The 25774-nt window shown below is 42.0% G+C and overlaps 3 protein-coding genes across 4 annotated transcripts; 1 reads left to right on the top strand and 2 right to left on the bottom strand.

Annotated features, from left to right (window-relative positions):
• Window positions 1–3596: 3596 nt before the first annotated feature.
• On the bottom strand, window positions 3597–9465 carry LOC136439648 (cytochrome b-245 chaperone 1-like). The gene is made up of 6 exons (XM_066435125.1): window positions 9080–9465; window positions 8529–8570; window positions 7842–7915; window positions 7154–7247; window positions 6374–6518; window positions 3597–4377 (listed from the first exon to the last, which is right to left on the bottom strand). The coding sequence occupies exons 1-6, from the start codon at window positions 9165–9167 to the stop codon at window positions 4071–4073; spliced, it is 750 nt and encodes a 249-aa protein (XP_066291222.1). The 5' UTR covers window positions 9168–9465; the 3' UTR covers window positions 3597–4070.
• A 91-nt stretch (window positions 9466–9556) lies between these two features.
• Window positions 9557–18695, top strand: LOC136439646 (cytosolic Fe-S cluster assembly factor narfl-like). Of its 2 annotated transcripts, none has more exons than XM_066435122.1 (11): window positions 9557–9688; window positions 10934–11026; window positions 12130–12285; window positions 12844–12976; window positions 13444–13575; window positions 14130–14266; window positions 15414–15525; window positions 15919–15991; window positions 16490–16627; window positions 17123–17280; window positions 17875–18695. In XM_066435122.1, the coding sequence occupies exons 1-11, from the start codon at window positions 9623–9625 to the stop codon at window positions 18114–18116; spliced, it is 1440 nt and encodes a 479-aa protein (XP_066291219.1). In that variant the 5' UTR covers window positions 9557–9622; the 3' UTR covers window positions 18117–18695. The 2 variants fall into 2 exon arrangements, with proteins under 2 accessions (XP_066291219.1, XP_066291220.1); XM_066435123.1 differs by lacking the exon at window positions 9557–9688 and adding an exon at window positions 10226–10558.
• LOC136439647 (glutamate-rich WD repeat-containing protein 1-like) lies at window positions 18576–24215 on the bottom strand. The gene is made up of 7 exons (XM_066435124.1): window positions 23984–24215; window positions 23184–23334; window positions 22429–22537; window positions 21423–21633; window positions 20559–20698; window positions 19687–19881; window positions 18576–19314 (listed from the first exon to the last, which is right to left on the bottom strand). The coding sequence occupies exons 1-7, from the start codon at window positions 24168–24170 to the stop codon at window positions 19009–19011; spliced, it is 1299 nt and encodes a 432-aa protein (XP_066291221.1). The 5' UTR covers window positions 24171–24215; the 3' UTR covers window positions 18576–19008.
• Window positions 24216–25774: the final 1559 nt, after the last annotated feature.

Raw genomic sequence — 25774 nt, forward strand, 5'->3', positions numbered from 1 at the left:
CAACACAACACAACGCAACGCAACAACACAATACAACCAAATACAATTGTAGCAGAACCTTGCCTCGAAATGGAACAAGTTCTTGGGAGCTAGTTTGTTTCTTTGATATTCCAAGTAGGTAGGTGTTCTTCGAGAATCTCATCCCTGCCTTTAATCGACACAAAAAGGTAAGCATGAGAAAGCTCGTGTGAGTTCGTTGTTTACAAAGTATTTCATACAAGCTAACGGTACCGCCGGAAGACTGCATCATGTGCACCTTGCATTCCCACATCCCCGGAGTTAGAATACTACAGGGACGTCATGCGGTAGTTACGAGAACTACAATCCTTAATCGACACAATGGACGGTTTCTGTGGGAGTAGTGAAAGGTTTGGCTAACCTTAATCATCATCGCCCGCCTACCCGGCAGCAAGCCAAAACCTCCGGGGTTTCCCATGGCCTCTTAGAGAGGCGTAACTAGGTGTTCCTGTGTGCTCTTTTCTGGGGCCAGCAGGATAGGACGTTTTCTACGAGTATGTTGGAGATAAGGTTGTTTTTACCATGCAGCGGAGTACCAAAGCAGGAAAAACTAGAAAGGCCGTCATTTGCCCCTGAGCAAATACAGCATGTTTAGCCATACTCCTCCCCATGCAAGAAGTGGGTTGTCCCAAAATAACCCCTGGGCAAATCGAAATATTAACTGCATGTAGGAAGGCAACATTTGCGAGAGCATCATACTTTGCCAATCTCCCTCCCGATGCATAAATTGACTGTTCCAAAATCACCCGTGCAAAACAATTCTCTCAAACAGTTCTGCGAGACACCAAGAGCTTCTTACTGCAATGGCTCGCGTGTTTACCCGCAACATGACCTCAGGTAACCTGAAAAGAACACATGTTCTTTGGCCAGCAGCAAATGGAACGCCCGGAACCTTAGATAGAACATGGATTCTAAGATAGAACATGGAACGGGGACAGCACTTTTGACCCGTTTTTGGTCTGAAAATGGGTCCAAAAGTACCCAAAACGAAACATTTTGAAGTGATGTACACCAGAAATGTGATTGTAGTCTTGTAGGGACATGTTCAAGGCACCCTTGTAGCGAATTTCAGGTCATTTGCTTGTAATACCAGGGCACAGGAGCAAAAAATATAAAAATTGCCTAAAAATGCCCCAAAAAACCTCCATAAAAATGATTTTAAGGCCTGTTTCAAAGCAATTTTAAAATCACCTGAGGGTATTTGCCTTCTTTACCTCCTTGCCAAATTTCAGGTCGGTTGATTAAAAAATGGCGGAGTTGAATCGATTTGAAGATTTGGCAGGAGGAGAAGAAGAAGAAGAAGAACATGCACAAAAACAATATGTTGAGCCATACTAGGTATGGCTAAACATAAATACAGCTATTGTTTACAGGGAAGGGAGGAGTCTGCATACGACACTGGCGTTCCAAAAATGGGAAAATTGATTCTTGTTTGCACATTGCAAAAGATAGAGAACTTGTTCTCACACGACCGTTCTCGGACAGGAGAAACACAAGTTAGGAATTTGAACTTCAGTCTGAAAACCCAGCAAAAGTCGTGCGTGATTCAATGTTTCACAGTGACCCCAGTAGTTGGTTGAATGATATAGACAGTCACTCTACCCCGAGGGTGTCTTCAACTTCCAGACTCTTTAGTGAGAGGTGAGTAAAAGACATAATCATATACGTACACTGGTATCATAGTTCATGCCCGCCTCTTAGTGGAAGTTGAAGAGATGGCGATGGTACTGTGAGCGTTTAGCGAGGCACTGGTGTTTAAAGTCAAAATTCGTGATGATTTGGATCCGTTAACTGAAGGAATGAAGGAATGATTTTGAAATATTTGACCTTAAGTTTGTTATCATTTCTACATATGACAGACATACCAGACATGACAGGAGTGCTGGGCCCATACCAATGTAGATGTACATACCTAGTCCATTTTAGCGTTTAAGTGTAGAATGTGGCCGATGATAGCGTACAACACATGTACATTCGACTCAGTAGTTCCGGACTTCAAATAAAATGAACCCGGACTGCTTTAAACCGCGCTGGGGTGTTCAATACGGCCATGGCTAGCCTTTCTACAAATAACTGGCAACAACGGAAACAGGAAAGGGCTGTAGGGATCCACGGAATCATCATTTGAAAAAAAATCGGGACAAAAGTGGCACATCGGCTGTTCTTCGAATTCATGACGTAGGGTGATGATGAAATTGTCCAAACGATATTATCTGTATAGATGGTTTTATTTGGGCTTCAATAATGTACTGTGGATCTTTCTTCCATTTTAGTTCTCACCCTTATTTCCCTCATGACTTCAATGAAAAGCGGCCAGCAGGCCGATTTATGTTTTTCATGAATAATTAAAGACTCAAACAAACCAACGTTAGAATACGCAGGTATCCTGTGTATTATTATAAACGTTACATGCCCAGCACTGAGTTCAGTCATCCCGGCTTTGCTTCCATCCGTGAAGGCTTTCAGACCCGCCCCCATCTGTCTCACTGTCTCCCACAAAACTTGCCTGAGGTAATGAGTTAGGACAGATATAGACACGTGTGTCAAAGGTCAGATCACCTCACATCAATTTGCACAGACCCGGGTCTGTCTTGTTCTGTAGATGGACTCATACGGGTCTTATCGTTCATATTCATCAGAGTTTCACGATTCCTGTAAACTGCTTTGTATGGTTGTAAAGATACTGGTGTAGATTCAGTATGGCTCAAGTTCATGACAAGCACAAAATAAGAGCAAGAAGTACGGAAATTGTTAGTGCAATCTGAGAAAGGTCGTACACGTATTTTATTTTGCACGAGACTTAACTGCACTTTCAATTAGACCACGACCAATGTCGTCGGCTTTCACAGCCCACTTCCTCTCGTGTTTACAAGAGCATTTGCTCGTAAGAAAACTGTGATGTAGTGGTCAGGCAGTCACTAAGATGGCTGCCGATAGTGATAATCCCTGGCGCCACTGGTCCCAATGCAGCATTGACTCTACTCAGACTACTGTCGCGGTCTGTGGAAACTCGACACGGGTAACTCGTGACATCACCGACTACACTGCTCCACCACAACTTGTACGTTTCGGCTTGGAGGGACTGGTGGTCTACTCACCAAAATTGCCCAAGCTCTGAACGAAAGAAAAAAAACCCCTTCCTTTCGGACAAGGTCTAGTATAGAAAACGCTCATCTGTAATTGTATGTAAGGAGGCCAAAATTTACATTTAGACTGGCGTTTTTCCCTTATTGATGAAATGCCTTTGTTGAATTGCAGGTAACTCCCTATCTCCATTATAGAAAAGTGAGTTACAAAAAGGCCAGATCTCGATTTTTTCGTCTGACAATCTGTGTGTTGATCTGTATGTAAACTTCTCCATGCCAGCGCTCATACTTAGTGACCAGGAGAGCTCGACAGCCCGACATTAACGCGTCTCAAGAATAACCACCCTCTCCTTAAACGTGTTTGGTCCAGTATGAGGGCCAACCTGTTCCTAGTACTGAATTCCAACAAAGACACAACACACAGAAAATGATTCATTATCAAGATTCTACAAAGTATCTGTTACATCACAATGGAAACTGACAACATCCGAATCCAATGAACTATTTCTTTAATTTTCTTTCTTTATCATGGATTGCCAACAATGTATAAAACGTATAATGAAACAATTTCTTACAATATTCAACAAGATCTGAGATGTAACAAAACCGCATATAATAGACATCAAGCACCTTCTGGTTTTGAAGTGGTTCCATCAATTTCTAAAAGTGCAATATAACAAACAAACAAACAAACAAACACAAATAAGTAGTATAAAAAGATAACCAATGATACATTATATCAACAACACCCTGTTTAGCACATACACAATCTGGTTTAAACTTCTGATAGTCCTTCTGCACCTGACATTGAGCAATTTGGTCGAACTCAAACTAGCCCTACACATTGACAATAGGATATATCATCTTATCAAACTCTACTTTATTCTCCAAACGATTCTTGTTGAGAATAGCTAAATTTGCAATGAAATCAGGATTGCTGTAAAGCAGATTTGCATATGTCATGTGTCATACAGGGTGCCCGGGCTTCCTGACGACATACTCCTCCGACTCTGACGACGCCTCTGACTGGGACCCTCCCTCGTAATCCGTCAGGTCCGTCGCGCTCGTGTCCTCTCCCGACAGAGACTCCCCTTCATAGTCCGACCCCAGATCCGACTCGGACGAGTTGACGAAGTCGTCGTCTCCTGACATGGCGCCGTCCCCGGGTAGGGAGGAGTCCTCCTGCTCACTGTCACTGTCCATGGTGCTGAACCGGTGGGTGTCGTCCAGGTTCAGGAACGAACGAACGTCGCTAGCTATTCTGTGGTGGTCCCTGGGGAACAGTAGGAGGATATAGATGTTTGTGGTAAAGGAAAAGGCAGTCCCATAGCCATTTTGAGGCTGTAGGGGTAGTGGGTAGTTATCTGCTGTGTCTAAGACTAAGGCATGGCATTGGAAGGCAGAGTCCAGGTTCAGGAAGGAGCGAACGTCGCTAGCTATTCTGTGGTGGTCCCTGGGGAACAGTAGGAGGAAATAGATGTTTGTGGTAAAGGAAAAGGTAGTCCCATAGCCATTTAGAGGCTGTAGGGGCAGTGGGTAGTTATCTGCTGTGTCTAAGACTAAGGCATGGCATTGGAAGGCAGAGTCCAGGTTCAGGAAGGAGCGAACGTGACTAGCTAATCTGTGGTGGTGCCTGGAGAACAGTATAAGGAAACAGATGTTTGAGGTAAAGGTAAAGGCAGTCCCATAGCCTTTTTGAGGCCATAGGAGCAGTGGGGTTTTATCCGCTGTGTCTAGGGCATGCCGCATGGCATTAGAAGGCAGAGCCCAAACCTCTCCTTCCACTGCCTTTTACCTCCAAAACCAATGTCAGGTACACAATTTTACACCTGGGTGGAGTGAAGAAAGTCATGTAAAGTGTCTTTCCCAAGGGCACAACATTAGTGGCATGTAGGGGGGATTCGAACCCAGGATCTCTGGATTCTAGGCCAAACACCCTAACCATCATACCAACACGATGACTCTTTGTTCCGACAAGACGACAATGTTTGTGGTTCAGAGTAAAGCATTATACAGTAGACCCCCTGTAGCACATAGGGCAGGGATTACTCTGCAGGGGTACAAGCGATACAGTAGAAAACATTTTTGGTGTTTCATTGTTTGACACTCATAACAAAGAATTACATACATGTAAAGAGCTCAAAATAGTGGGTGCATGTGCACCTGTGTGCACCCAAAATTGGAGCTGTGCACCTAATTTTTGACTGTGGGTGCACTGGTGCACCTAGATATTTTTGTACTCAATATATAGGGTAATGGTTCGCTTGTACACTAGCATACAGAATATTCTTCAAATGTAAGTATCAGAAAAACCAATATATCTTTATTTGATGTATTGCTTTGAAATTTGAAATCTGGACAGAATTACAGATTGAAGTTCTTCAGAGAGGCAGTAGCATCAAAATTATCTTTTGCTGACATTCAACTTTATTTCATGTGGTGCACCCACATTTTTTTCTGTGCACCTAATTTTTTGGGTTGGGTGCACCAGCGCACCAATTTCCAAAAAAGAATTTCGAGCCCTGAATGTATATCTGATCATTTCAAGACCAAACATGTTTGGTAACTCTGAACCCTTTTCTGCATTTGCCCCAGGTGCTATCCATTGTATCCATGTAAGTCACACAAAAGTGTGCAGTGACTGACTGTTGTAAAATTGAAAGTATGACATATTGGAGGGAGGCATCCAACAATACCCTTCTTTCCAAATTGCTCACCTAAAACCCAATACAGCAACATTGTCTTCTCAACCAAAGAGTGCTAGTGTTAACAAAGGTGTATATCTATATCTCAAGGATGCATACTGGTCTTTGCGTTTGATTCAGTAAAGTAAAAACAAAATATCCTTTTAAAAATACATTTGCCAACTTAGCCATCACAAGTACTGATATGTATACTTAGAATTAGGGCTTTTCTGTCTATTAGAGCACATAAGGGAAACTGACCTAACAATGGCACACGTTCCACAAAAATCTATTAATACTTGTCTTGCCTCCCTTTGAAAAGGTAATTCTAAAGATACATAGATTCATACATAAAGAAATATATGCCTGATTCCCAGAGACATAAAAAGAAATCAATAATCACATCTATAACAAATAAGTCAAAGAAATATTGTTATATTATGAATGCTTTGAAGTATGGCGTTATTCTATATGTGAACGTTCTACTGTATGTTAGATGGCACCCGACATAGCCAACGCTACCTGGGTGACCCATGCATTGCTGTTTAGTGATTTGAATAAAATGAAATAAAACAAATGCCGAACCTGTTGTCGCCCAGCGTTGCGACTTCTGTCATGGGTATAGAGTATCCCGACTGGAAGGACAGGACCACGTGGCTGCCTGTACCCAGGTACCGGAACGACTCCTGTTCAACCTCCACACTTACTATGTTGTAAATATCTGCAACAACTGCAATAAGGAAAGCACGCATAATTTACACACATGTATTGGGTGGAGGTAACCTTCTACCTGCTGTAGATAACAGTTATTAATCATTACACGTCAGGTGACCTGATAATGAAGCATCAGGAATACCTCCAGGCATTCGCAAGTCAAATATACTGGATTTTGAATCTTGCTTGCATGTCGTTTTTGTTTGGTTTCTTAAAATATGACATTTTGAATTTAAACGTGGTGGGTATACATTGAATGATGGAGAGAGGATGGTGAAATATTAAGTTTTCTCAATACACGTATAAACAATTAAACCCACAATACCAACCTTATAAATGTTCACTTTGTAATCTACTACTGATTATCACATAATCAATGTACACTGCAGACAACAGAAATTGTACTACACATTATGCAAATAAATGGCTAACAAAACATTACAATATTTCAAAATATAAATTCTTGAAGCAAGCAATACACACATTTGACACAAGTCATCTTTCAATTTGAACCACTCATATCTGCAAGTTGTTTCAAAACAATGATCAAAAGACACAACAATTTGTACAAGTTAGAGATAAATCTCTCTTTTGAAAATGATACACACATATATATATAGCTAAGTACAAGGTACATAATGAGGCTCCTACCTTCTCTTTGCTCCTGTTTTGGCCTGAGGATCGCCTGCATCAGGCTGAACTTCTTCACCGTCACCTTCCCCGTCATCTTGTCAAATATACACTCCTGACATGCAGGGTACACAGACTGAGTTAGGAATGGTGTAAATAATATTTGGTACAGAATATCAAACTGTGCTTCATCTGCTATATTTGTGATTAATCTGTTCCCTTGTGAAAGTATATTTCTAATGTTAATGTTACTGTACAGATAAAAGTGATCTTATCAAGACTTTCAGGCCTCTCCTTGATTTGATTTGAATTGCAACAGTACAATACACATGGGAAAGGCAGCTATTGCTGGTGTCCTGACCCACGTATAATATACCCATTTTCTACACCTGGGTGGAGTGAGGAAAGTCGTGTTAAGTGCCTTTCCCAAGGGCACAACATCGGTGGCGTCAGCCTCCAGGGGATTTGAACCCAGGGGACCGTTGGGATCTAGGCCGATTAAGCCACACGACCTCCTACACCATCCATTGATTATGTCATTACTCACCATCCGGTTTATCATCTGTTACGTTGTTCTTTGTCTTACAAGCTCGAGGATCAAACGTAATCTCAGTTCAGATGTTGAGGCGTGTAAATAGACACAAACATGGTTCATGTATAAACAGGTGTGACGGTGGTCATGCACAAGTAAAGAGCATACTCCACTCACCTCCCAGTCCTCCATACAGGACACTCCCACCACCAGGCAGGCTGTGATGTAGAACAGACTCCAGAGGATGTGATCTGCAAAAATTAAACCGTTGTCTTAGATCCCGTTCATACTAGGATTTGCAAATCGGGATTCACCCAGGCATGGGATTGATCCCGAGTCATGAATCCTGGTAAGAATGGTACAGCTCCGAGGTGGGGTTAAATCCTGATCCACCATTCAGCAGATCGAATCAAGATAGATTCTGTGTCTGGGTGAATCCCAGTGTGAACAGGGCCGTTTTTGTCATAGTTTTTGTTTCAGCTCTAGAATGAAGGTGTTCATATAATTCTCCAGTCAGGATACCATTCATCCTTAGTACATGTCTACAACAGTAACATACACATTTTCAACACAGTTGTGATCAGTACTTAGTATAACTATTGGTTTAGCTGCAGAATCTCCAGTAAAAAAGTGTAATGTTATTGAAACCAACTGTATACATGACTACTATTAAGTAGTATGTTAACCATCTCAGGCAATGGTGGAGAAAGCTTGCTGCCCAATGTGCCACTAGGCATGGGTGGATCTAAGTCTAAGCAAGTAACCATCTCTGTGTCGGGGTAAGGTAGAGCATCGGATAGTACAACAGGACCGTACATAGTGGTAGGGTTAAAGAGTGTTGACAAAATCAGGACATTTGATTACCTCCACTGAAGTACGCAGCTCCAACCCCTACAGCCACAAAACCTGGCAGGTAAACAAATATTACAGTCATAATACATAGTCTCAACAAATATGCTAACATATCGATTCATATCTATTCATAATACTTTATGAGTTTAACACATACATATGATAGGTATACTGTATAATATTTGTACTTTGGTAACAATTTAACAATCCAGTGTCATGGTCCCATTTTGGACACCTCTACTAAATCAGAAAATGAGTAATCCTTTTCATTCATTCATTCATTCATTAATTTATTCATTCATTCATTTACACATTCATCCATGATCCATTCATTTACGCCCTCATACATATGCATACCTAACCCTAACAGTTACAAGAAGCGAAGAGTGCTATTTATAACAGTAACATTTGGTCACGGCTAGAATCTAAAATCCGTGCCAGACTTGGTTCCGTGGCCTAATAAAGAGTCACCCAGATGTGTGACTGTGTTTTAGAAATCCTGGTTACCGCTAGAGAGATGAACTTGAAACAGAATTCGAAGAATACATAAATTTCTCACTCACCTACAAGTAGGCTCCACGACCTGATCCCGGGCGATCTCTTCAAATATAAGATCAGAGGAGTTTTCTTCTTGATTTTCATGTAAACCATCTTGCCCTCACTTCTATCTAGACGAGATCAACTCCAAAATAGTAAGACTGCGTTCATATCAGTTTACGCACCAAGCGGGCAAACATGCATAACGTTTGTTAGCAGCGGTCAAGTGCGACATATACATTACCTATACTTTGCATGGTGCAAAAAAGGTAATAGTCAACGCGTCACGTGAAGCGTATGCAGTGTAAGTCGCTTAATCCTACAGCACCACACAAAATACTCCGTTCAACATGCTGTTTTTGTGGAGCCGCTGCAAAAAGAAAACTCGCACCAATATTTATTTACATTCACTTCCGGGTTACAGTCAGATGTACTGCACTTGGTCATCTTATCCAATCAAACTGTGCAAGGGGAGAAAATTCACCAATCAGAATTGTTCTAAAACATGCAACAGCCAATCAGCAGGGAGACATCCCGTACGTACAGTAAACTATCGGCCTATTTTCAAAATGGCGTCAAAATTTAGCGGAGTTTTGCAACTCACAGACTTAGACGATTTTATCACCCCTTCACAGGTATGCGGAGTCGCATTTCATTACTTCATGGTATAATATGATACTTCTTTTATCAATTGAAGCTGCTGACACAAAGGCGACACTCTTAGATACGTCAAGAGACTGCGTCGAGGGAAGTGTCAGAAACTGCAGTTTAGTTATGATCGTAGCGTTGCTGTCATTGAAGTCACGCTTGTTCGGAGCCGCATTAGACACGTCGATGTCCTATGATCGTCTGAATTTAGGTTGTGACCGAAGATTTACTGTCATTGTGACTGCTGCGCTCATCGCGACGTTTTGATCAAGGACGTACTTGTAGCTGCACTACTAAACATTTTCGCAAGGAGGCACTTTTGAACTGTGATGAAACGAGTTTGTTTTTGCTGAACAATGATATTAAACTTTTGGATGAAAACGTTGCCGCGATTGGCACTTTTGTGGAACAGATATTAGATGTTTGAATGGTCAATATGGCCTTAGAGGCTTTAAGACGTGACAAGAATATCTTAACGACGCAATGAGGTGAACAAATAGACTCCAACCCTGGAGTTGTTCAGCCCCCGCCATTGACTACATGGGTTGCGTCACGTAGAACGGGCCGGTGTTATTGACATCAGGGAACAGACTCTGTTCTTTGTGTTGGTTAGAGTGGGAGTAAAGGTACCTGAAACTAACGTTAACCTGCAGTCTTTGAGCTGTAAACAAGAAGTTCTGGCCATTTCTTCAAAGGCTGTTACTTTGCAAACCGATTAAGGGGGGTTAGACAAGATTTAAGCAGGGCCAAAGGGCGGGTCTGAGGACTCGGTATGCTGTAGCTACAGATCTACATCGGACTGCTCAATGGACCAAGGGAAGAAGAGAACTGCATGTTGTGGAGAGTGTGGCTCAAAGGTGTTTTCCCAGGATTTGATGAAGTTGTTAGCCTCCTTGGTTGTAGTACCTATATGTGTTTATGTGTGGCTGGAATTAAGGTAAAATGTGTAATCCCCAAGCAGATACTACGATGGCAGTACAGTATCCATGGGCCAAAGCAATGTCCATTTACCACCATAGGCAAATGGATATTGTTTTGGCCCTTGGAAACTGTACTGCCACCTTAAGATCTGCTTGTGGATTAGAAAATATGTACTTTCTCACAATTCAGCTTTTGACAGGGGCTGCATATTGTCTTTTGAACCATTGTTTGATTTGCCTCCTAGTCAGTTTTGTCTTCAATGCGTGTAAGTCAAGTCATGCCTAAATATGGAGTCATTTCTGACATTCCAGGAATGCATCAAGCCTGTGAAGGTTGAGAAGACGGCAGGCGAGGTGGGGAAGATCAAGATTCACAATGACGGCAGCTACGTGCAGGTGGCACAGGTGCGCATGGCAAAAACACTTGCTTTGGGGCATCCACAGTTGTATTATCTATGCAGAAGTCAGCAGGGGAGGGTTAATGTAATTAGTCTGAACATTTGTTTGCACTTAGGAAAAATTCTGTTAATTCTACTTTACTTTCAATAGAATTATTCACATGTTATCATCATGTTGAAAATGTATATGACTGTATAATATTAAATATTTTCAATTTTACTGCCACTGAATACTGCAGTAGAATTTGGATGAAACAGGGTAGATAACGTGGTGCTAAAGAAGTCAGTTGGCCCGAGGAGGTTTTGTTTTGTTTAGTGTTTTCCAAGGTGGCCCAGTTCAAGGCCTTTATGTTCAGGTCAGTAACCCATTATGCAGACAACTAGACTTACAGCCCCCTTTGTCCTTGTAGCAATGAGAAACTTCATATGTGTCCATATGTTAAAAATGTCATTTTTCTACTCCATCATGTTTTGCAGGTGTTTTTTTCCCATATGTCACATTGATTTTTTTCCTGATTACACTGAACAAACATTGCCCAAATTTGTGGCTGTGACACAGCTGCTGTGTGCCATTTTTTTTCAGGGCAGGGGTGTATGTGTGAATATGTACAGTACCTGTAGCTGTATCTGTACTACAGTATACTGGTTACTGCTATTTCAGTATTTTTGTGTAACACTCCAGTGGACAAGTGAAAACGAAACCTTTCCAGGCCTTTGTGCCAAATAATCAAGTGCTAGAAATGACAAGCTTAGGCTGTGTAAAGAATGGGAAACTCCTATAAACGGATCAATACAAAAGAGTATGTGTATTGATTTTTGATATCCAAACAATGGTGAATAAAAAATCATTCATGCTTTATTTTAAGATTGAAGTCACTTGTCAAATATCTTATGTTTGTTTTAGTATTGTAATTTTTTGTAACCATTGTTCTATTATATTAAACTTTCATATCCTATGTGATAACTGTGTGACCCCAGATTCTTATTGGTTATATGAGATGTCAGATTGCTGAAGGTTAATCCTGTGTTGTTAATCCTTTGACAGGTTAATCCTGTGACAGGTGATGAGATTACTAGTAGTGTTAATCCATTGTTGTTATATTATGACAGACAGGTGAGGAAGTTAAGCTGCAGAAGGCAAAGATCACGCTGAACGACTGCCTGGCCTGCAGTGGCTGCATCACGTCTGCAGAGGCCGTCCTCATCACACAGCAGAGCCAGGACGAGCTGTACAGGGTCTTAGAGCAGAACAGGAAAGCAGCACAGGTAAACAGTTAAAGCATGCATGTGTGCTCTTTTTTAGCACAACTTGAAAAAGGTAGAATTTCAGCAAAAACTTGTTAGAGCTTGAATGTGAAATTCTAACTTCAAAGTTTTAAAAGAGTAAAACAACAAAGTTTTAGTATCTTTTGGCTGAATGCTAGAAGTGTATACTGTCGTACCTTTAGGTACATGGCCCCACACAAATATCTAGGTACAACGGTGCACTCACAGACAAAAATTAGGTGCACAGCTCCAATTTTGGATTCGCAAAAGTGCATGTGCACACAGTATTTCGAGCCCTGTTTAAACTTTGTGCCAGTGAAACGAAGTTTCCTCTATCATTCATATATAGATTTAGTCTTTTCTGAAAACATCTCAGTCTATAATTTTTAAATCTATTGACTACTGTGTACTCTTTGATGGGAAAAATTAGCAATGGATAGTGACGTCACAGGAGGGACTCCTAGCCATACTAGCTAATGCAGGATTCCTTTCTGCGATGTCACGACTTGTTGGCACTTAAAGGACAGACTAAACTCTGTGTGTGTGATTCCTCCCCAGGATGGTGAAACATCGCAGGAGAAGTTGGTGGTGATCTCCATCTCTCCCCAGTCCAGAACATCGCTGGCTGCCAGGTACAACCTGTCCAGTCTGGACACCGCCAAGAAACTCACAGGCTTCTTCAAACAACTGGGTAAGCAGGGACCAGTGCTTGTTTGTTTGTTTGTATTGCATACCTGGTAAACTGCCTCATGGCATAACACGCCAGGTTTGTACTGAAGAGTACAAGCTACATATCCCGACAGATTTATTTGATGCATGGCCACTCACACCGGGAAGGTCGCCCATTCTTTTCGATAAGTGTGGTGGGTTCTTTTACGTGCTTGAAGTGTGGCTCTCCTCAAACACGGTACCTCCATTTTACGTCCTATCTGAGGGACGTCCCTAACTGAAATTGTGTTGTGAAATTCAAAGGCTAGCCGACTGCTGCCCACCTTTGTCATCAGGAACCCTGCAGCAGTATAATCCAATATTTGATTCAATCTCATACTACTACATGTACACAGTCAAATTGAGAGCACTGTTTTGGGGTTTAGTGTTAACTGTATTAACTTAGTATTGATGTTGTTATCTCATGACCGTTGTCCAAATTCTCCACAGGTGCGCATCATGTGTTTGACACAACGTTTACGCGGGACTTCAGTCTGCTGGAGAGCCAGCGAGAGTTTGTCCAGAGATTTCAGAGCAACGACACGTCCGCCCCCCTCCCCATGTTAGCTTCGGCCTGTCCAGGTATACCATGAGGATAATTCGTTTGTGAATATTAGTCATCCAGGAAATTGAAGAGTAAAATTCTAATTCAATCTATACCACTGGATTACAATATGAAAATATCAGATGTTGCAGATGTCATTCCATTCCAACATCTTTCTTTAGTGATATGAAATAAATGTTTAAAAAAACATACCTTTATTTTGAATCACCGAAGAAAGATGTTAGAATGACATCTGAAACGTCTGATATTTTCATATTGTACAGATTGAATGAAAATACTATTATTTATAATAATGTATAATGTTAGAAATCCTATTTTGTAACACTTAGTATCAACAACTTTTGTATAAAATGTATGATTCAATTTAACCAAGTATCCTATTGATTTTGTGTGTAATGACTATGTATTCAATTTGATACTTTTTTCCCGACAGTAAGTCCTTAGAAATAGTCATTCGCTAGTTGGGCAACCCTGGCTGTTTTTGTATCAACATGTTCATGCTGAACCAATGAATATAGATGATATAGATGCTTACAGTTCTTCTTGCTGAATGACTTTCTCTTTCCCCCAGGTTGGATCTGCTATGCTGAGAAGACCCATGGAGAGTATGTGTTACCTTACATCAGCACCACCAAGTCCCCGCAGCAGGTGATGGGGTCTCTGGTCAAGGATCACTTCTCCAAACAACAAGGGAAACCTCCTGACCAGGTCTGTGCCCTCATACTGTAGTCATAGTCATATCTACTCCTTTTGTAAGTATGCTGATGTTAACTGATCTATTAGATCTAATCCATTTGTAAGTGTGCTGATGTTACACCACCTTTCCACTTCAGGCTGAGATCACTGAGCTACCGATGAGCAACCAAAGATTTGACAGATCACTCAGCAAATAACATAGACAAAGAAGAAATGTTTCTATGTGTGTGTTTTGTTGCCTTTACCTCTTACTGTATTTCAATACATCATATTCCAATTATAAAATCGAGGGTCACACAAATCCAAGTTTGGTCACTGTACGGTTGTTCAGCGATCAATGTCCAGTGGAAAGGGGCCTTGACTTCTCCATCTAGATGGAACCTTTACTCAACAGCGTTTGAAAAATAGAGGGGGCAAGATTCTTTCCTTGAATGTACCTCGGAAAGTCTGTACTTCAAAACAGTCAAAGTCTCCCATATTTTCATTTTTTATTTGCAATGATCTTAGCCTGTGTTACACAAGCTCACACTGACAGGGGCTAATTGATCCCATCCCCAGTGAGTTGTGGGCCACTGACTATCTTGTAGCGTGCATAGTCCAGTGGTAGTAGTCCTTGCCTCTGGTACTAGAAGCCCCGGGTTTGATCCCGGCTGTGTCGCTCACCCGACATGCGCGCTACCAGAAAGGGTCGCAGTCCTTAGGACGGGACGTTAAGCCATGGCCCATTGTTCATTGTGCTTGTCGAAAAGAGCTAGGGGAATTTCCCCGGTACGATGAACCTGTAAATACTGTATATAGCGTCTGTCTTCTCTGTCACGACCAGTGGAAGATTAGCTCATCTGTTCATTGAGTTCATTTGAGCTAAACTGGTTCGAGATCACTTTCACTTTCCCAGTCAGTCAGTCAGGTAGAATTGTAGGAGTATAATTTAGTCAGGCTACAATGACCCACTCTTCGCTGTAAAATACACCCCGCTACTGAAACAGTAAGGAAACTTGCTGCCCTATGCCACAAGGCACTACAAGAGTTTGTAGTGCCTTGTAGTGCCTTGTTAACAATGCCCCCCTTAGCTCCCATTCATGTAATTTTATCCTTAAAATAGTCCTTACCATGCCTGCATTTGTGAAATGTAACACAACACTGGTATCTTGTCCCCCAGATCTACCATGTCACAGTGATGCCCTGTTTTGATAAGAAGCTGGAGGCCTCCAGAGAGGACTTCTACGATGACGTGTACAGAACCAGAGATGTGGACTGTGTCATAACATCTGGTGAGTCCTGCAGATGAAATCTGTACTACTGTTCGTTTGTCAACACCCATAAACAGTTGTGCATACCTTGTGAGATCTTTTCTTGAGAAAAAAGTACTACCTTGTATTCAGAAGTGCTCTCTGTGATCATGCTGTAGGGCCATCTATCTATGAGCATACCATTCTAAAGCAGTATACTGTAGGATGAAGCCATGTTAAAGTAAACAGTGGTTGAAATAGCTGGGAAGCATATTCCAGCCTACATTTACATTTGCATTTGTACTAGTGGGTTTTATGCTCTGTGTTGTACCACTATATACTGACTGCTGTACTAGAGATTAGAGAAGTTCTTAAGATTTAACTGAGACTTGAATGTTAAGCCTGTAACACTTACACTGTTGTATTTGTCCCCAGGTGAGGTAGAGGCAATGTTGGAGAAGGAAGGGATCTCCCTGGTGGACGTCACCCCAGCAGACCTGGACACCATGTAAGTCAACACTGCCTATCTACAGCATGGAGATTAAAGCAAAGTTCCTATCCCAAGACTACTGTAAATTTCAGGTCAAGGGGACATAATTTTCCAGGAGGGGGTGAAAGGACCTGTTTGCAATGTTAAAAGTTTGAGGTGAGCACACTGTGCATAACTGGCAGAAAATCTGTATTGTTTCTGGTGCTTGGAAGTGCGGTGTGAAGACAACTGGCTGCTGCCCATCCGTGTCAGGGATCCCAGCAGCAGCATAATCAAATAATGGATACTACATGGATACCACTATGATGATTTTACAGTTCACACTTTTAAGAGGACACTTTTTGATAGCTCCATATAAGGCTTGCTGCTAGATATGCAAAGGTTATGTATGACAGGTCCTTCAGTGTAACGTAACCAACTGCTGCCGCAGCTCTGAAGCTGGTGTGTTACACTGAAGGGCAGTTATACCGGCTATACAATACAGATCAAGTGACTACTGAATAAATGTTTTTCCAGGTTCAGTAGTACATCAGGAGCTGAACTTCTCAGTCACAGCGGAGGCGGGTCAGGGGGATATCTGGAGCACATATTCAGACATGCTGCTAGAGAACTCTTCGGACAGGATGTGCAATCTGTGAATTACAAAACGCTCAGGTATGTGTGACGGATATTTGGGTCTTTCAACACGGCTCTGTATAAATAGACATGATGTTATGGCACATACAGCTACAATATTGGTTGATCATGTACTGAAGGAATGAAAATAGATCTGTAAGAATTTATCATGTTTGCTCAGAAACTCATGTACTATTTAGAATTATGTGAACCCCCTACATATGTATCATGGGTGAATATTGTAATATAAGCCAAAATATATATACGTTCAGCTTTAAAAATCAAATCTACTTCTGGCTTGCACAGGGATTAGCCCAATGTTTGTGATATTTTTCCTATTCTACAGGTAAACCTATACATGAGGCCATGTCTACAAAAAGACCACTTTTTGGTGGTCCCTTAGATAATTTTCCCCATTGACACGCCTTAAGAATCCTGTCTATAGTGACCACCTGTCCACATAGACTAGGTTTTATCAGCCCCGAGTGGTCTTCTTGGGCAGTTTTGACTGTATCTCTCTTTGTCTTCTCCTAGGAATAAAGACTTTAAGGAGGTGACACTTGAGGTGGAAGGGAAGGTGGTTCTTAAGTTCGCCCTGGCTTACGGCTTCAGGAACATCCAGAACATGGTGCAGAAGGTCAAACGAGGGAAGTCACCCTACCACTTTGTGGAGGTCATGGCCTGTCCTTCAGGTACTGTGTTCAGCTTCATGTATCCTTCTTTACTGCTGGCATTTTATAAATCAAGTTGTCTATAGAGTCTTCCCAGCACAATTGTTTGAAGGACATCTTTCAGCATACAAGGGAGGTTTGTAGTCCTTTTGTCACATCTATTGCTGACTTCAGTGGGGTGAACAGGAGAGTGGGGTGAACAGGAGAGTGCAACAGATTTGCAGGTCAATTTAATGGAAACCTGTTTCATCAACTGCTGATTTGTATCTGTATAGCCGGTATTATTTTATAACTGCCCCTTGGCATAACATAACAGCTTTGCAGGCACGCGACACACTATCATACCTAACCTTTTGTATATCTACATTGTAGCTGCAAGTGTTGTTTAAAGCTATCTAGTGAGGATTTCTCTGACGTACTTGGTGGCAACAAGTTCAACTCTATGATAAAATGTAGTTCTAGGAAAACTAATTTCTAAACATATCAATCCTGGGTCAATAACTTAGGTACTTGAAGGCAGGTAACCTGTAGTAACTTGACAACATGGAATGAGTGTGCTTGAATGTTCAGCAATAGTTGATTTCTATTTTCTAACATCATGTTTGTCCCTCACAGGATGTCTGAATGGAGGCGGTCAGGTCAGGATAGGAGACAAGGAGGCAGACAAGGATCTCCTGACCAGAGCGGAGGAGTTATACTCAGCCCTGCCAGTTAGAACGCCTGAGGAAAACCCTCTTCTAGAATCCCTGTACACCGAGTGGCTCAGCGGCAGGGACAATGAGAAAGCCAGACAAATGCTGCACACGTCGTATCATCCCGTAGCAAAGATGACCAATGCTCTAGCAATCAAATGGTGATCACAGTGATGTTTAGTTTTATGCCTAGACAGTCAGGTGTACGTCATGTCTGAATCAGAATTGCCAATCTCCCTGTTGTACCCCACTGTCCATGGCTCTATGGTGCTCTGCAAGGGCCTAACCAGTGGGAGAGCTGTTAGAATAATGGTTAGACAGGCTATCTAAAAATTATGTAGCCTTCGACTTTGTGAGCTTAAGGAGCTTTTCATTACTTGGAGTAAGATTTGCAATGTAAAAAGATAGCAAAGGATATGTTATCTGAAGCCTGAAGGTGATATTTGTGTAATTTTTATACCAGTTTTGTCGTTACACAGCATATTATTTCCCCCAAGCTAATATCTGTGTTTGTGAATTAATTTGTGGGAATAATCTGTTGTATGTAATGTTTTTTCAAGTCTTTTGGGACAGAACTAAGTATAAAACAGAATCTGTCTTAACAAAGAAGCCATCAAAATGTCCACAATGATATAGGTTCCTTTTTGTTGCAGAAACGGCATGCAATTCGACTGTTGTGTCTTTGTGTAGCAATTTTCTGTGAAAGCAATACTTGCTTTCATTATAATATAATTGTGTCTTGAGAAGTTGAGTAAAGACATCATATTCTCATATCGTGGTTTTCTTTTACTATTGTCTCAAGTTCATAGTGCTGTTACTTGGAAGAACAGGCTGCGCACTGCTGTTTTATTCTCTTGCCTTGGCAGAAAGGATCTCCAGATTCTTATGACATAGCTCTGGATACCTTGTATGTGTTCCGTCTACTGTCAGCCGTTCTAATGAGGACCCCTTACAGCTTGGGTTAACAATGCAGCCCAGCTCATTGACATTTTTCCTGCACAGTTCTAGCGAAATCCTTTCTGTAGTCCAGATTCATGCAGTTGATACTTGGCCTTTGTCAAACACTGATAGTTCTGAAGATGTTGAATCCACTGTGAGCTGTGCTCACGAGGACCCCTGGCAGCTGCGGGTGCCAGTGCAGCTCTTTGATATCGTTCTGTCCCATGTGTACGAATAACAGCTGCGGTGGGACGTCCACGCCCTGGGAGGCTGTCCCCTCCTCGTCTTTCTCCACGGCCAGGTCCCACATGGTGAGCTGGTCATCCGCGCCGGAGGCAGCGAACACCGTGCTGTCGGCGGGGTGCCACTCCACCGAGGTGATCGGGGCTGTGTGGTGTTTGAACACTGCTACTGCCACTCCCTTCTGCAAGAAACAATGTTTGAGAATTGATTGTCAACATTCCTAATGATAGTATCAATGCATGTAAATTAAGTTATCAACAGTAATTTTAAACTTCCCACATAGAAGTCTTATGGGTTTACTCCATTTCTTAGTGAAAAAAAACTTGAGGTAATACAAATATACATTGAATTGAAGACCATTTTGCTAACAATGCTAATCTGCATGATGATACAAAAGGGGTAGTTTTCTCTAAAAGTGTAAATACTGAAGGGAACTATGACAGTATTGTGCGATGATGTAGTGCAATGATTCAAGTCATTAGTAAACCTAAATGGGCCCTGTGTATTGATTAGGAGGACACAGGCTTGTAAATAAATAAAAGATGACACCAACCTGAAATTGTCGAAGGTCCCACACCTTGACGACTCCGTCGTCCCCCCCTGAAACGATGAATGGTTCGTGCCTGTTCCAGCTGATGACGTTGACGTCCCGTTCGTGGGCGGTCGTCGTTAACATGTTTGCCTTGCTGGGGGCCGCACGGATGTCCCATATCCGCACGGTTTTATCCACAGAACAGGAGGCAAAAACCTGCAACACAGGCAAGAGAACATTCAAACTTTAATGCCCACAGAAGGGGCCCTTACAAATCTCAGTACATGTATTACACAGCATTCTGTAGGACTACATTGTTTTCTAACTCAGGAAACATTTGTTTCCTGATGTCTTGTTACATTAAGCAAGTTGGCCACCTATCCCCAAAGAAGAAGAAAGCATTATGGTACTTAGTAGTGCACAACAATGAAAATGTGGGGGGTTCTACAATAACCTTGAAAGCAACACAATGGAATACATTCACTCTTTGCATGACCCACTGCAGCAAGACTGACTATTTTATTTCATTAGAATTGCAACAGTGCAATATACGTGGGACACAGGCAGCTATTGCTGGTGTCGTGACCCACACACATAATATACCTGTTTTTACACTTGGGTGGAGTGGGGAAAGTACCTTTTCCCAAGGGCACAAGATCGGTGGTGTCGGGATTCGAACCCGGGACCACTGCTGGGTTCTGGGCCGAAAACCCTGCCGTTACGCCACATGACCCCACTGTTCCTGTTCGAACTATATCTATTCCAGGAATCTTACCAATACTAGTACTTGTGGTCGAACAATAGTCTTTAGAGTAGAAGCCTTAAACATATCCCAGGTTATCATAGTCAAGTGACTGGTTTATTGATCCACTGTAGACAATGTCCAGACATACTGTAGCTTCATTAGGTGACCACTGGATGTCCTCGACAGACTGGGTGTGTCCAGTGAAGGGTCTCTGGTCCACGTTCCAGCCTGCGTCCTGCGGGTTCCAGACATGGATGTCCTTCCTACAGTCTCCTGTAGCCAGCCGACCTGCACACAACACACCCACCGAGGTCAGTCTTGCACATCAGACCGCATCAAATGTGCATTTTAAGGGATAATAGGTACATCACTTTTTTGCAGGGCTGTCTCCAGCTTTAAATTTTTTCCGTCCCAATTATTGTTTGGAAGCCAATGTGTTGAATTTTCCTTGTTATATTCGTAGTCTTAAGCTTACCAAGATATGTCCTAAAGTCAAAATTTTGGGACGGACAACTCAAGGTAAAAAAATCTTGGAGACAGCCCTGCAATAGTGTATCACAAAAGACTACAATTTGTTAGATAAGAGTTGACATCCATACTATATCTATGTGACTAATATTACTTTCTTTAACTGCTAAATTACTAGAATCACAAGTAGTGCATGCAGTACTAGTGATATACATGCCAAAGGTTCTGTAAGACATACATTTGCAAATGATCTAAAATGTCATTTTACACATAAAATCCAGCTTTATAAAAGTGTAATGGAACCTCATTTGTGTTGGTAGTAATCATAAAACAATGCGTAACTTTCTTCTAACACTAAGGTATTCACGGATCAGATTCTCAACGACCACTGTCGCCTTCTTCAGGACTGACCCTGAAAAAGGCGACTGGTTGTTGAAAATTTGATCCGTGAATATCTTAGTGTTGGAAGAAATTTTAGCGTTGTACTATATTTTATAAAAGTGTATGTAAGAAAAATAATGAAGAAGACACCGATGTTAGTTACCATTGACCGTTGTTGACCAGTCCACAGCAAACCCTTCAGTCTGGTGTCCAGGGAAGGAGTAAACAGGCTGCATCTTGTCCTTTGTTTTCTCGAAGGCGGCGATGGCGCTGGGGTCCTCCACGGCACGCAGGGGTTTACTGAGGTCCCAGATGTGGACAGAGCCTTTGTCTGACCAGCAGGCAGCCAGATGGGTGCCTTGTACTACAGTGGTCTGGGAAGAGGTACTGATTAGTCTTACATTCTACGATAAAAATGCACTATTACCTAGAAGAAAATATAGCTGGTGGTATCCTGTATAATGCTCTCTCTTAGTATAGATGTACATATGGAGACTTTGTATGCAGCATTAACTTTTGTAACTGGTATAATTATAAGCTAGTGTAGTTTCCACCCAGATCCTACAGGCTATTCTTGATACTTAGGCTCCAATCTGGACCTCAAATATGCCTGCCATTGAAGAGTTTGTTTTGCATAAATGGTGAACCTCCTTATGGCGCAACTCACTGGTTTTGTGCAGTACAATGTATGTACAAGAGGCGAACGACAGGACTGTAACGTTTGATCCACTCACAAACGGAAGGACCCCTACTCTTTTTAATGAGTGTGGTGGGTTCTTTAACATGCTCTAGGTATGGCTCTCCTCAAACACAGGGACTTTAGCTTTATGTCCCATCCGAGGATATACCCCCCAAGCCCTAACTGTACACATTTTCACCTTTAGGGAAATAGGTGTCAACTGCCTTTCCTAAGTGCACTGGTGCCTGTTAGGGATCCAAACCCAGAACCTTTAGATTCCTGGTCAACAACTCTAACCACAAAACCACCTTGCCACCATCCATTGTCTAACCCTCTTGTCCCTGGCTTGAGGCTGAAACAAAGTCACCAGCAAGCCACAAGCCACCTGTACCACGATGAAACCCTTACCTCCGTGCCGAAGCCCTTAACCTACTGAGGTTTGACACTTCGACAAAGAAGAAACCTGTCTTTTGTTGATTGATTTTCTTACCCTGATCCTGTTGACCCCGCCCAGATGCTGGAACATCACCGTGTCCAGTTGGGGCTTCTCCTCTTCATCATCTGACTCGTCATCTTCATCATCCGAGTCTGCTTTAGTTCTGTCATATAAACAACAACACAGTAGTTAGACAGACCAAAATATATATTAAGGTTTCCTTCCTGTTTCACTTGGTGTATTTTCAGGGAGGGGTTGCTAGCCCTTCCCCTTTAACCTGCTTAAGGCACCTCTTCAAAAATAACTTGGACCTTGAGAATCGTTATGATTTTGCCTATACATCTGCTTGGATATCTCTTGAACACAAATACAAAAAAGATTTCTTTGGTTTTCTGCTTAGACATCCTACTAAAACTTCTAAGGAACACATACTGTTAGGAGCATCCTATAGGAGATTGGAAGAGTGATCAATTAGTAACCACTACCTGTTTGACAGCTATCAATCTTTACAAGTTTCAATATCTCCATCAATTTTGATCATACAACAGTCTTTTAGATATGGATAGGGCACACCTTGTGTAAACCAGCAACAAGTATCACAAGACAGGCCTTTACTTGGAACCCCCCTGCCACAGTCTGTGGTGAATTCAAAGACAGCTAATGAATTGAAAACACAACTAATTAAGCATTGGGAGAGTCTGAAGTACATCACATGAGTAACGTTCACGACTGGGATTACCACAGGCGGAGCCTTCTCATCCAAAAGATGGTATAATATACTATAAAGGTATATCACTATATGTTCTTACTTGTTGAGGTTGCTCATCTTCATCAGTATGACGTGGTTTGGCCGGCCGATCTCAGCCTGCGTGCCGGCCACCATGTAGGCAGTCAGGGGAAACGTCTCCCGGTTCTCACCCAGACTGTCCTGCAGGATGTCAAAACTCAGGCAGGGGGCGCCTGTACAGTACAGGGTTATAACATGAGTAAACGGTGGCAAGAACTGTAAATCAAAATCAAGACTTTCGTGATGGTTTTCTTTTCGTGCTGTTCACTCCAGAGCAAATTCATGGTACCACAAACATGTGTCCCTTGTGTGACTACTGTACTGCAGAATTGTTTCAATTGCGAAATTATAACATACACTGTAACGTTGCGTGTAGCAAAAATGTCATTTTCTCTCCTACTCTGCGAGTAAACCCAAGGATGTTGGAATGAATACTAGTAGCTTCAACTGGGACAAGGAAAATCTTGGGTACTAGTAATTTCGAAGAGCAGCTTTTTTATGCGATTTGATAAATTATGACACACCATTTGTGTGAGAGTTAATCTCTTTTCGATGAACGGATTAAGTCAACGTATTTCAAATGATGGCAAATATACAATTATGGAAAGAAACGTGCAACTTGTTATGCACTTGCAACAGGTAAGTTACTCTACGTGATCTACATGGTTCATTTCAAGCATACGCTTTTGCCAATGGGAAAAGTAACACATAATATCATACATTAGGTAAACCACAAGCACATAATAATGAGTTTTCCAAAGGCGAACGTTTGGTCTGAGATGTTCTAACGGGACCATGTGTGTTTGGGGGAGGGGGGCATACCTGTCTGGGCTTGATGGTACATCACGTAGGCGGACTCGTCATGTACGAGCTCCTCTTCCTCGTCCATGGGGTCGCCAGGAAGATACACCTTTGTTTCCGCGGGATTCCCGGTGTCCTGGGGACTTTCCTCGTCACTCTCCCCGCTGTCGTCTGCAGCCACCATCTCCACTTCCTCGTGGTCGGCCATGTTGCCCACATGTGACCCGGAAGTACATTATGGACCATTCCATTACCCACGAAGGGGCAGTGGCATGGTCCATTAGGTTGCTTGTAAACCTCATTGCTTGTAGTAAGCCATTTAAAGAAGATGGAGGGGCTATGATAAGATATTTATGATTGTCTTGATCTATAGGAATGCAATTTGAAAAGTTAAACATCGTTTAAAGTGTCTGACTATACTAGAACTATAATTTGCTTCAATTTGCCGCTGGCAGCGCAGGGGAAAGGGTTATATCTGTAGCATGCCCGTGAAAAATTTGCGCGTGAAAAATACAGTTTTATCAGAAAATGTCACAGATGTAAAACAATATCATGGGGCAACATTTTTCTAAGAATTTCGTAGTGCACATTTTCTGACATATTTTATGAGCTTTATTTTTTTCAAGCGCAAATTTTTCACGCCCAAGTTTTTTCACGCTCACAAAAACCCAACCACACGACGGCGGACTGGATTGATAATTTGATACATAAACCGAGAGAGACACAAGATCAGATGCGCCCCCTATATTGCTCTGTCGACACAAATCAAATTTCCATGAAGGGGCGTTGTCGCATGTAACGAGAACGAGTCAATGGCGAGTCAACGAACTGCAATATTAATAAGTTTATTGCAAATTCATGCCCGTAGGCTAATGCATGTTGACAACAATTTCGAAGTACAATTGTTAAGTAAAACATAAGGCATACATGTGATGCAAGATCATACTATATTGCTAGTCTACAATAAGTTTCTATATCTACGGTACTAATGCGGGGTTTGTTTATTGCATAAACCTTTATTGTCCACTTGGCAGTTGTTTTTTGAGTGCGAAAGAACCTTCAGTACAATGTATGGCGTGACAGTTTTACGAGGTTGTTATAACATCTGCCACAGTCTTCTTAAATTAAAGGAAAAGCAATTGGGAATCGTCCTTGCCCTTTCAAGTATCTCTCTAACCTTCTATTGTCTAGATTTGCCGGGGGGTGAACTAGACTGAGTTGTCTGCATCTGTCAGTTTCAGATTTACGTCGGCGGCAGGGTCACTGATGTCCACGGCACGTGGGCGGAGAACTCCTGAGCGACATGCATGGACATGTAATAGTACTAGCCAATGTTAATAGAAAGTCGATAATAGATAGGTAACGGGAGTGCAACAATAAAACTAATCCTATCATAGTCTGAAAAAACGTGAATCTAAAGACGCATTTGTTACACCTTATGATTATGAATCAGCGTAAAGACCTCGACTGATTTGGCCAAAGGCGAGTCTTCAGGGGGATGTTTCCATGAACAATAGACTTGTTCTGACCCTTAGCATTGCGGGTATCAAATCAAGAGTCCTTAGACAGCAATCATACCGTTGTCGACAGGTATCTTTTAACTGCTCAAAACAAGCCACAGGGATAACAAGCATCATATGTCACACGTTCAGCTAATATCGATATGAATAAGAAATATTCATCCATTGTAGCCGGCGTTAGCCCTACGTTGAAGCCAGGTTTACGACTGTGAGTAAGCCAATGTAAATGTCAAAATGCTCAATTTTTCCGCTGTGTTCAAATCTTCGGGCTACCGCTGTAGAAAACTACCCC

This window comes from Branchiostoma lanceolatum, chromosome 8, assembly GCF_035083965.1.
Source record: "Branchiostoma lanceolatum isolate klBraLanc5 chromosome 8, klBraLanc5.hap2, whole genome shotgun sequence".
Taxonomy (NCBI): domain Eukaryota; kingdom Metazoa; phylum Chordata; class Leptocardii; order Amphioxiformes; family Branchiostomatidae; genus Branchiostoma; species Branchiostoma lanceolatum.

Coding starts and splice junctions, on each gene's coding strand:
- LOC136439646 (XM_066435122.1), top strand. CDS start 9,623: ATGGCGTCAAAATTTAGCGGAGTTTTGCAACTCACAGACTTAGACGAT. Junction 12,977..13,443: donor AGGCTTCTTCAAACAACTGG/GTAAGCAGGGAC, acceptor AATTCTCCACAG/GTGCGCATCATGTGTTTGAC. Junction 13,576..14,129: donor GTTAGCTTCGGCCTGTCCAG/GTATACCATGAG, acceptor TCTTTCCCCCAG/GTTGGATCTGCTATGCTGAG.
- LOC136439647 (XM_066435124.1), bottom strand. CDS start 24,170: ATGGCCGACCACGAGGAAGTGGAGATGGTGGCTGCAGACGACAGCGGG. Junction 23,335..23,983: donor GTACCATCAAGCCCAGACAG/GTATGCCCCCCT, acceptor TGTACTGTACAG/GCGCCCCCTGCCTGAGTTTT. Junction 20,699..21,422: donor CTGGTCAACAACGGTCAATG/GTAACTAACATC, acceptor TGTTGTGTGCAG/GTCGGCTGGCTACAGGAGAC.
- LOC136439648 (XM_066435125.1), bottom strand. CDS start 9,167: ATGGTTTACATGAAAATCAAGAAGAAAACTCCTCTGATCTTATATTTG. Junction 8,571..9,079: donor GTCGTGGAGCCTACTTGTAG/GTGAGTGAGAAA, acceptor TTTACCTGCCAG/GTTTTGTGGCTGTAGGGGTT. Junction 7,248..7,841: donor CCTGTATGGAGGACTGGGAG/GTGAGTGGAGTA, acceptor CCTGCATGTCAG/GAGTGTATATTTGACAAGAT.